General features: G+C 34.3%; 1 protein-coding gene across 2 annotated transcripts in view; it reads right to left on the reverse strand.

Moving 5' to 3' along the window:
- Window positions 1–399: 399 nt before the first annotated feature.
- LOC123551876 (queuine tRNA-ribosyltransferase accessory subunit 2-like) overlaps window positions 400–12,302 on the reverse strand; it is a 37,530-nt gene continuing 25,627 nt past the window's right edge. For both annotated transcript variants that reach the window (XM_053525069.1, XM_053525068.1), the window contains exons 8-11: window positions 10,377–10,483; window positions 9,246–9,371; window positions 1,606–1,731; window positions 400–531 (exon numbers count right to left, since the gene is read on the reverse strand). In XM_053525069.1, coding sequence (XP_053381044.1) covers window positions 411–531; window positions 1,606–1,731; window positions 9,246–9,371; window positions 10,377–10,483 — 480 coding nt within the window. In that variant the 3' untranslated portion in view covers window positions 400–410. The remainder of the gene's footprint in view (window positions 532–1,605; window positions 1,732–9,245; window positions 9,372–10,376; window positions 10,484–12,302) is intronic.

A 12,302-nucleotide genomic window follows, 5' to 3' on the forward strand; every position in this document is an offset into this window, starting at 1 on the left:
TTGACAAAATGCAAAGTAGAGTTATGGGACCTGCCTAGTGCATGTCAAATCATAAAGTGAATAAGTGTGTGAAGTTTTAATCCATTCCCATTAGTGGGTACTGAGATAACAGCTTACATACAAAACCTTACCAAAACTTTTTAAGTCGAAAAAGGGGCATAATTTTGTAAAAAAGCAAAATAGAGTTATGAAACCTGTGCAATGTAAGTCAATTTATTACTGTGATTAAGTGTGTGAAGTTTCAATCCATTCCCACAAGCGGTTCCTGAGATACCAGCTTACATACAAAAACTTAACCAAACTGGGACACGGACGCCGACACACAGGTGAGTCCAATAGCTCTTCTATTCTTTGAATAGTTGAGCTAAAAAATGGAGTAAATCAAAATGAAAAACAGTCTAGAATCACTATCAAGAAGTTGTGTGTATTTCTTTTTGATTTACAATCAAAGTTTTCAAGTCCAGGAATCTGTCTTCTGCCAATGCCTCTCTTATGGTCTTGAAATATTGGAAGTAGTGATGGAAATTGTGTCTGAAATTTAGAAAAAAACACAACATATAATCAGTTTTCAATAAAAACAACAGTGATACAAGAGCCGTTTGTAAAACATATGTGAATGAATGACCCAGTGTTTTTCTCAATGGGTTGGACCTATACAAGCGGGAAAAATATGTCTAAAAACACATATTTTGGGAACTGTTACAATACAGTTTTTTTTTTATTAAAATTTTAAATCTAAGAAGAAACTGATTCAATACTGACTTAAGAAAGCACACTGCCATGTGTTTAAAATGTCAAAGTTTTCATACAGACAGTATGGGCTTAAAATATTTATAATGGAATTTTAGCTTTTTTACGGGAAAAAAAATTGCTTTGCAACCAAGACATATCTTTAGCCCGAAATCTGCAGGAAAAAAATTATGGCCTGACTGTGCAGTCTTCTGCACCTGTAAGGGTGTCATACGATCAAATCAGAGGTTGTGGGTTCAAGCCTTACTAACCTCAAATGACATCAGATTTTTTAATTAAGTTTATAGAATTTATCTCAAGCTAAAATAATCTAGAGCTATTACTAAAGGTGATTAATACCCCCAGAGGCTGCTTTGATACAGGAAAGCAAAATACCATTTATAACCTCCAAGTGTGACTTTGATCTTGAACCTTTGTTGGTTGTTGGGGTTGTGCACTCAGCAGTTTGTCTTGATGAGATTAATATTTGATGCTACTTTTATGAAGACCTCCCAAGTGGTGAAGACGATATTGGGTGGACACAATTTTTCAAGCTATTTGACCTTAGACCTCTAATTGTGACCCTGACCTTGGACATAGTGACATGGGTTGTATTTGTTACGTGTTTTATGAAAATCTTCCAAGCAGATAAGGTGATTTGGAGTGAAAATGAATTACAAATAGAAGAACCAATGACAGGCATGACTCCAATGTAGACCTCAAATTTTAATGCTGAGCATCAAGCAAGGGAGCTACTGGTACCATTTCTAACGTCTTTGGTATAACGTGGCCTTGGATCGAACCCACAACCGCCACACTTGAAGCGGACGCTCTACCACTAGGCTATCGAGGCAGTAAAATCACTATGATACTTACATCATTAATAATGTTGAAGCCAGCAATTCTGATGTGTTTAATAAATGATTGATGTAAGCTTTTGTGAAATTTTGACAGGCATAACATTTGCAGTCATCCAGCAAGGGAGAGAAGTCATCTGCATATCTGGAAAATAATCACTGTGTTTTAATTTCATCTCAATATGTAAAGTAATACAGCAATCACACCTAACTAAATTAAATGTGAAATAGTTCAATCTTGTTTGCGTAAAATTTTCTCTATTCAGCAGAAAAGGCTAAATCAAGCAGACAAACAGTAAATTCATGGCTAAATCCAGTGGACAAACAGTAAATTCATAACTAAATCCGGTGGACAAACAGTAAATTCATGGCAAAATCCAGGGGACAAATAGTAACTTCATGGCTAAATCCAGGGGACAAACAGTAACTTCATGGCTAAATCTTGGGGACAAACAATAAATTCATGGCTAAATCCAGGGGACAAACAGTAAATTTATGGCTATATCCTGGGGATTAACAGCAAGTGCTACTGAACAGTGATGTTTGGCTGATCACTGCTCCACTGAAAAATACCTTCAAATACAAGAACTAGTGCTAGAATAGAGACATATTTAGGCTCAAAAGTATCATAAACATGTAGTGAGCCTGGAGTAAAAAATTGAAGCTGAAATTGCTTCCAGATTTTGAGTTATTGCAGAAAATAGTTTGCAGACAATGAACTTTCCTTTGTTTGAACCTGAATAATGGACAATTTTGGATAACGTTGAGAAGTGCCCTTGATTGGACTCTGGTTGGATTTAGTGGTACACTGAAGGATTTAATGGGATATAATTGACTCAAAGTGCAGACACAATAGAACATCTGGACTATCCACCTATTCACCTAGAGATAATTGGCTTTATAGGATTATATCTAGAGTACATTTAAACAGTGACAATGAGTAACAGTAAAAATAGCAGTACCAGTAAAATTAAAGATCAACCTAAACTCTCATTTGCTGGAGGTCAGAAGCCATCAGTCAAACCAGCGTCCAAGCGGTTTCAACCAGACACCAGCAATAACAGCAATACCAGCAATACAAGTATGGATGAACTTGCCCTCAATAGTTTGCATACACAGCTTGAGGCAATGACTGATAGCCTGGACAGTTTGAGGGGTGATCTCAAGAACATGCTGAAGAAAGATGAGACAGAGGACTTAATAAAAACTACACTCACCAACATTATGGCCAGCTTGGAATTGAAGATGAAGGATTATGTAAATGTGGAAGTAGACAAAAAGACAAAAACACTGGAAGAGAAAATTGAAGGACTGGAGTTTGAAAACTCACAACTGAAAGATAAACTGACCAAATTTGAAACAAGTACAACACAGAAGATCAACAGCTTAGAGGAGGAAGTGCTTAAAAACCAGAATATGAGTAGAGAAGCCAATAGAAGATCCAACTACAATGAGCAATATTCAAGAAAGAATAATGTGAAGATCATGGACATCCCAGAAGTTAAGGATGAAAATGAACTGAAACTAACAGAAACTGTTAAAGACAAACTGAAAGTACACGGAGTAACCCTTGACACTCAAGACATTGTAGCCATACACAGAATCCCATCAAAGAGAGGAAGAATCCGGCCAGTGCTCATAAAACTGAAAAACAATAACATTAAAGCCTCAATTATGAGAAAACGCAGAGACATGAGAAATTCCGGACACAGATTAGTAGACGATGTGACCAGACTAAACCAGGAGTTAATCAACAGACTTACAATGCATCGCAATATCGAAAGTGCCTGGTATTTCAATGGGTCCATCTATGGACTCACTGACCATGACAAGCGCATCAGATTTGACTTGTATGACAATATTGATACAGTGATCCGTGACTTCCGTGAGAGGCGCCGTGAATAGCCAATGGGAGTCTGAGCAACCACAGACAGGACTGCAGCCAGGACTGGATACAAGTCTTCTCTACCATCTGTTTGTTAAAGCCCCTAAGTTGAGCTCCTACCCACAACTACCATATTCCAGTTTTACGGAGCGCTGTAGGGCCATTGTTTGGATTTATTTGAAATTGCTTCCTTTTTTTGACAAAATGATGACAAAGCCATTTAGGGATTCACCCATCTCCGGTTCCAATATTTTAGTTGTTTCGCATTTAGGGAGCACTATCCAAGTTTTTTTTTTGTCTCTTTTGCATGTCATGTTTTTGAAATTCTTTTACAGTGTCTTTTGTTGGCCAGATTATTACCTCTCTAATAGGTACATAAAAAGGCATATCTGAATAAACTAATCATGCATGTATATAATTGTTTGAACATGAAGTTTTGGCTTTGACAGCATTATATGTTGTTGGTTTTTTTTCCCTTTTATTTGCTGTAGTTCCTTATAAGTGCCTATATGCACCTTTTATCTCTTGTTCGGTTAGATACATAGTCTAGTTAAATTGATGATGTAAGTACTTTGCCATGGGTTCTTCATATGTTTAAGTAATTCAGTAAATATAGTCAGTGTTGTAGTAAGGATACATCATACATGTATTGCATGGTAAATCTTGAAAAAGTCTAGGCTTGTCTCCTAATAATGGCTAATATATTGAAAAATTAAATAAATAAGTCTATATTACTGAAAAAGCTGGTTGGCTTGAACAGTTGCAAGTGGCTGTCTGTTTACAAACACTGACTATATATAGCAATCAGTTGTCAGTATTGGTTTTTACCTGCCTCTATTTATAGTTGCATGTATAAATGGTTATTTTTAACTGTCTATTAATAGGTACAGTGTAGAGATAATTGACCATTATATAGGTGATGTGTGTACATACCATGCAGGTATTGGGTTTTTACTGATCCAATAATAGAATAAGTAGATTAATCCTTTAGGCTTTATGTATATACTCAGGTGTGCATTACATGTATTTGTTTAGCTTTATTTACGGGTTTAAGCCTTAGTGAAATTAGTCCTTGAGAATTCTATATAATGATGTAGTCTTTTAAAATATTGTATTTGAAGGTATTATTACTTGATAGTACATACTTAGAACTGTAAGTCACTGGCCTCGCCTCAGTTTCCAGTGCCTTATCATTGCTTTTCTTTTTGCTGTTGTTTTTCTTTTCTTTTTTAATTTATATTTTGTTGCAACATTCAAGGGAGTCATGTTAAGTTACTTGTACACATACTTACTGGTATGCAGTAAAGTTGATGTGTCACTCATTCATTCTGGTGTTTATAATTTGATACACAATGATCATTTTTGCAGATTTGATAAATGTATGACCATATTTGACAATGGCTGATATTAAATTCATCTCATATAATTGTCGAGGTTACATGACACTAAAAAAAGGGCGGATGTTTTTAGATTTTTGAAGGATCGGGATGCTAGTATTTATTGTTTACAAGATGTCCATCTAGTTTCTAGTATGCAAAAGCACTTGTACTCACAGTGGAATGCAGAATGTTATTTTAGTTTTTCCAGATCCAATGCTAGGGGAGTAGCTATACTTTTTAAAAGAAATATAGATATGAAGGTTCACCAGGAACACATTGATAAAGATGGAAACTATATTATTTTAGATATTACAGTTAATTCAAAGAGATTCACACTTGTTAATATTTATGGACCAAACCTTGATCAGCCAGTATTTTAAGAAAATATTTTCAGGATAATAGATACAGTTGGAAATGACTCATTAATCTGGTGTGGTGACTTCCATTTAGTATTAAATACAGATCTAGATTACTATAATTATAAGTCAATGGATAATAATAAAAATTCCAGGAATGTTCTTATTGATTTTATATCAAGTAAACATCTTTGTGATCCTTATAGAGAGCTTAATGGCGAAATTAGAAAATTTACATGGAGAAGAACAAACCCTGTTCAACAGGCTAGACTAGATTTCTTTTTAGTTTCACAGGATCTGTTGCCACATATTAGATGTTGTGATATTAGTTTAAGTTATAGGTCAGATCATTCTATTGTTTTGTTAAATGTTGATTTTAGCAATGTGACCCATGGCAAAGGTCTCTGGAAATTTAATAATTCTCTGTTGTTTGATAGTGAATATTTAAAATGTATCAATGAAAAAATTGAAGAAGTGAAATCACAATATTGTCTGCCAGTTTATAACCCAGAGAATTTAGAAAATCTTAATAACCAAGAGATCCAATTTGTTATTGATGACCAACTTTTTCTAGAAACATTGTTGATGGAAATAAGGGGAAAAACTGTATCATATTCCAGTTATAAAAATAAGTGTAGAAAGTCACAAGAAGATATTTTGATTTCACAGATTAGAGACTTAGAGAATAATTTAGTAGAAGAGAACAAAGATAAGTTGTTAAAACTACAGGAAGAATTAGAGAGTTTTAGAAAAGAAAAAATGAGAGGTCATATAATAAGGTCAAGAGCGGAATGGATAGACAATGGTGAAAAACCAACAAATTATTTTTGTAACCTTGAAAAATACCATTATACTAATAAAGTGATACCCTTTTTGGAAAGAGATGATGGTACAATGATATATGACCAAAAGGAAATTTTAAATGAAACACAATTATTTTATAAACGTTTATATACTAAAGTTGATATAGCTGATGACTATAACATTGATAACTTTTTAGATAATGATGCCAATATTCCAAAATTGAGCAAGGAGCAGTCTGATTCTCTTGAAGGCCTGATTTCTTATGAAGAGGTTGCTGATACATTAAAAAACATGAAAAACGATAAAAGCCCAGGATCTGATGGTTTTTCATCAAATTTTTTTAAAGTCTTTTGGAAACAAATTGGAAATTTTATTGTTCGAGCTATAAATTGTGCTTTCCATAAGGGCGAATTTTCAGTTACACAAAAACAAGGCATTATTACATGTATACCTAAAGACAATAAACCTAAGCAATATTTAAAGAACTGGCGCCCAATTACACTTTTGAATACGGTTTTTAAACTTGCATCTGGCTCCATCGCAAAAAGACTTAAGAAGGAACTTGATTTTTTAATAGATGGAGATCAAACAGGATTTGTACAAGGAAGATTTATAGGAGAAAATACACGTCTTTTATATGATATAATGCAATATACTGATAAACATAAAATACCTGGATTGTTAATGATGATAGATTTTGAAAAGACGTTCGACACCATTTCTTTTGATTTTATCAACAAAACATTAGCCTTTTTTAATTTTGGTCCCATGATAAAAAAATGGATTTCGCTGTTTTACAATGGTACGGAGACATCCGTCCAGTTGAATGGTTTCCTTTCAAAGTTCTTTAATACAAGTCGCGGTTGCCGTCAAGGCGATCCGATTAGCCCTTACATTTTTATCCTTTGTGCAGAGATTTTAGCTATAAAAATAAGAAATAACAAAAATATTAAAGGTATTGAGATTAATGGTACAGAATATAAGATAGCACAATTTGCAGATGACACTTCCTTATTGTTAGACGGATCAGATAATTCACTAAATTGCACTCCAGATGTTTTGCATGAATTTTCAATATACTCAGGTTTGAAAGTTAACTTTGAAAAAACTCATGTCATATGGATAGGTAATTTGAAGTATAGTACAAGAGCAATTAAAACAAAGTGGAAACTAAATTGGGGTTGTACATCATTTAAAGTTCTTGGACTTAAATTCCATGTTGACTTAGATAAAATGCTAAGTCTAAATTTTGATGAAAAGATAGAGAAATTGAAAAGATGTATTCAGTATTGGAAAAGAAGGGAATTAACCCCTATAGGACGTATAACCGTTGTTAAGTCCTTGTTATTGCCAATGTTAACTCACCTTTATACATCATTGCCAAATCCAGACAAAATTGTATTAGATGCCATAAACAAAATGTTTAATGAGTTTGTATGGAATGGTACTCCTAGAATTAAAAACACTGTTTTCATAAAAGATTATAAAGAAGGTGGTTTGAAAATGCCTGATATTGTTTCTTATGTGAAGAGCTTAAAATTGTCATGGTTTAAACGTGCTGTTAGTGGAAAAAACTTGAAATGTTATATACTACTGGATGATATTCTGAATATTGAAAAGTTGTTTAATTGTGGTAAAACATATATAGAAACTGTACATAGAATATTGACAAATGCATTTTGGAAAGATGTTTTGCAAGCTTATGTTGACTTTGTGCATGTATTACCAATTGACTGTATTGAAAGATTTCATGAAATGCCTTTGTTTTATAACCACAACTTTCTTATTGGCAATAAGCCGGTGTTTTTTAAAGCTTGGTATGACAAGGGGGTTAGATATGTAAAAGATTTGCTGGATACAAATGGAAGGCTTTTAAGTAGACAGCAATTTGAACAAAATACAGGATTGAAAATCAATTTCCTACAGTATGAAGGAATGCTTAAAGCTGTTAAAACATTTTATAAAAAAGTACCAAGGGACAATAATATGAAAACAGAGTCTACCCCCCTGTTCCCTATAATTCCTTGTTATGTAAAACCTTTGATAACTTGTAATAAGGGAACTTCAGTGATGTATGATATATTTATAGACAATACAGATACTCCAACTTGCCAAGACAGGTGGAACGATATTTTTAAAATTGAACCAATAGAATGGAAATACTTACATAGCTGGGTGTTTATTCTTACAAAAGATACATATCTACAGTGGTTCCAAACCAGATTGATACACAGAATATTAGCTACAAATATATTATTACACAAGATGAACATTACACCAGATTCTAATTGTTCTTTTTGTAAGACCGATACTGAAACTTTAATCCACCTATTTTGGGAATGTCCAATAATAGAAACGTTTATATTAGAAACCAAGAATTATGTTATAACTTTTGATCGAGACTTTCAGATTGATTGCAAAACCTTCATTTTAGGAAATTCTAAAAAGAACTTTGAACATTATAACATTTTTTGCCTGGAAGTAAAAAGATATATTTATATGTGCAAAAGAAAAGGTTGTATTCCATCCCTAAATGGATTGAAGGGAAGTCTAAAGTTAGCCTTGTCAATTGTTAAAGAAACAAAAATATCAGAAGATAAAAAGGAAAATTGGTCTTTGTTAAAAAGAATATGTGAATGAGTTTGTATTTATTTTGTATTTATTATAAGAAGTGTTAGTAAGCTGTACAGAACTTTACTTCTTCTATACCAGTGTACCAGTGTCTTAAGGTCTTAAGTTATACTTGTCTTGCTAGAATGTAATATGACTTTTCATTTGAATGTTTATCTCCTAACATATAAGGTACAATACATCAACATTATATTGCTTGTTTGATACAGATTAAAAAAAAAAAAAAAAAAAAAAAAAAAAAAAAAAAAAACAGCAAGTGCAAGGATTTCTGTTTTTCAAGATATCATAAATACAGTTAAACACTCACCACTCGCAAGAAGTGGATAGAAAAATGCTCAAGTTATACAAGGCTAGGAAAACAGCAGGGAGCACATAAACTGCTCATGGTAATAGTAGTTTTCAAACAAGCAGCATTTCACTGCAGGCATGTTACTTACTTCCTGTGAATGGAAACAACACGGAAATCCACAAATTTTGTGCCCCATGAAAAAAAGGTTGATTTCACAATGAACAGGTCTGCCTGTAAGTGAGGTCTTATTGGTGTGTGGTCTTCAGAAACAGATTTGATAGCGAGGTCTTCACAAACAGGTTTGACAGTACTTACATCTTATCCATCACATTGATGGTGAAACCAGCTGACTTCAGGGAGTCCTGCTCCTTGTCCTGTTCTGGGTTGTGTCTGTATTCATAGCTGAAAACCAAAGCATGCCCTCTTCCTGTCACTATATATGGATATCTTTAAAAGGTCAAGGCAAGTTTTATGTGAACAGTAAAGACTAGAGATGCTTTTGAGAAAAGCGCATGTCTCCCACAACTGCCCCTATGAAAAATGTCTAGTTTCTCTAGATGGTTTAGACGAGTTGATCCAATTAGATGGTCTGGATGAGTGGATCCAATCAGTAATTCAAGGGCCATAAATCAAAAGTGCCTGGGCGGATTTGGCTAGTTATCGAACTTGGCTTAGGTCTTATGGCCAAACACATTTTGTTCAAGTTTGGTGAAGATCGGATGAGAAATGTTCGATTTAGAGAGCGGACAATTGTATAAAGGCGGATTTTTCGGTAATTCAAGGGCCGTAACTCCAAAATGCCTAGACTGATTTGGTTAGTTATCATACCTGGCCGAGGTCTCATGGTCAAACACATTTTGTTCAAGTTTGGTGAAGATCGGATGAGAAATGTTTGAAATAGAGTGCGGACAAGAGTAAAAAGGCCGATTTTTGGTAATTCAAGGGCCATAACTCCAAGACGCCTGGACTGATTTGCTAGTTATTGAACTTGGCCGAGGTCTTATGGTCAAACACATTTTGTTTAAGTTTGGTGAAAATCGGATGAGAAATGTTTGACTTAGAGTGCGGACAAGCTTTGTGACAGACACACACACACACAGACTGGAGTAAATCAATATGTCTCCCACACCACTGTGTGGTGGGAGACATAACTAGAGCTATCACTGAAGATATTTAATAACCTCAGCTGCTGTTCTCACACAGAAAAGGTAAGTCCTCTACATGAGTTCTTAAGCAGGAAAACAACAGGTACTAGATAGCTTTTATCTTTAAAATTCTTCCAGCCATGGAGAAGATGGTGTCATCACAAAAACAAGCTGAACTTTGAACTCCTAAGAGCGAGCATGACCATGGAATTAAGATACAATACTATGGATAAATGCATTTATGAAATCCATGGAAATCAATCCTAACAAATACTAATGATGAGACAGTATTTTCAATAAAGGATATGATGAATCAAATATATCAATGCCAAGGTCTATAGCTGTAAGAAGAGTGTCTGGTCTCCATACACTCTGCATCAATCGGGGCTTCTCCTCTGGTAATAACTTCTGCAAAATAAATGTATAATACACAATTTTATGATGTTAATATGAATAATATATCCACTTTGATAAAAAAAAAGAGTCTGAAAATGGTGAAAACCAGGTTGAAAAAGAAATTAACAAACAAGAAACGCGGCAATGCCACGAAACCAGGTTTTCAACACTTTTCATAAGAATAAAAAAGTATACTGAATCACAGTGCACCACTTTAAAGCACAACCCTAACCCTAACCCTATTTTTAGTAAAAATGACCTTGAACACTTTTCATAAGAATAAAAAAGTATACTGAATCACAGTCCACCACTTTAAAGCACAACCCTAACCCTAACCCTAACCCTAGCCTAACCCTAACCCTAACCCTATTTTTAGTAACAATGACCTTGACCTCGATCCCAGAAACCCCAAAATCAATTCCAAGCTACAACTTTATATCTGTGTTGAAATTTTACTCTTTATTTCGAATTTTCGGACACTTGTCCTTTTTCAAGAATATGGAAATATTTTTCTGACTAAGTAATATCCATGTAACATTTATATCACAGGAAATGAATAATGTTGACGTCCTGTCACTAAGACAACGTCACGTCATATCCTGTGTAAGACGTGACGTCGTTTCCCGCAAAAAGGGCAAGGTGTCAACATCATACATAACCAGAGAGCAAAACACAATACTATATGCAGCAAGATATACAAAATAATAATAATAATAAATAAATAAATAATAATAATAAAAATATATATATATATATATATATATAATAAATAAAAACAGCAAGATAACTGTCCAATTCATTTTAAACCCCTAAAAGTTAAAATATACAGGATGTCTATACGCAGTCAGTTTGAAAACTCTAGAAATGCATGCATTGTCATTTAAGTGAAAGGACCCTCCATAGTTTTTAGAATTACACAAGTTAAGTTAAAGAATCCAAGGGTCACTACTGATGACTATTAACGACTTTACTGAATGCATTTTAAATATTAAGTTTTACGTTACATCCCTGGGGTGTCTTCGTGCCTAGCCTCTTTATCCATTCCTCTTCTACCATCTGTCTGTAAATGCGTCCTTCGTTAAACACCTTTTGAAGTACTGCAACCTTTACATCTTCTGCTGTATGACCCTCGAAATGCCTCATAATTGGTTTATCTGCTTGTTGACGGACATCTCTAAGATGTTCTTCTGTGCGTTCTTTCAGGGATCTTTCTGTCTCTCCTACATAAACTGTCATGTCACACCGTGAGCAGACCAGAGCATATATTAAGTTTCTGTCAGTACATTTTGGAACTGAGGCTGTATTGTAGCTGCTGTTTTTGTCAGTGGACCAGACTTCTCCCATGTGGAGAGACAAACATATTCTACATTTACATAGGTTAACTGACTGCTTTAAAGCCTTGTTTGTTTTCCCGTGCACTAGGATGTCACATATATTTTTGTCTCTTCTGTAGGCAATAATGGGTGGAGATTGGAACACTTCCATCATCTTCTCAGATCTATATAAAATGTTCATATGTTTCCTAACAATTGAGTGGATATTAGGGAGCTGCTTGGTATATGTTAATACTAGTGGTACACGTTTGTTTTTCCTTTTTTAGTCTGCTTTTGTAATAGGTCTTCTCTGTCTAAAGTATCTACTTTTGTCAGTTGCCGTTCTACTTCTTTACCACTATATCCTCTTCTGCGAAGTTGTTGTTTAAGTTCAGTTCTGTGTTTCTGGTAATCTTGCTCTTTTTCACAGATTCTCTTAAGCCTAAGACCTAAGCCATACGCCAACCCTGATTTTGTATTTGGTGGGTGATTGGAGCTTTTGTGCAAATATAATTGTT

The sequence above is a fragment of the Mercenaria mercenaria genome, chromosome 15, assembly GCF_021730395.1.
Source record: "Mercenaria mercenaria strain notata chromosome 15, MADL_Memer_1, whole genome shotgun sequence".
Taxonomy (NCBI): domain Eukaryota; kingdom Metazoa; phylum Mollusca; class Bivalvia; order Venerida; family Veneridae; genus Mercenaria; species Mercenaria mercenaria.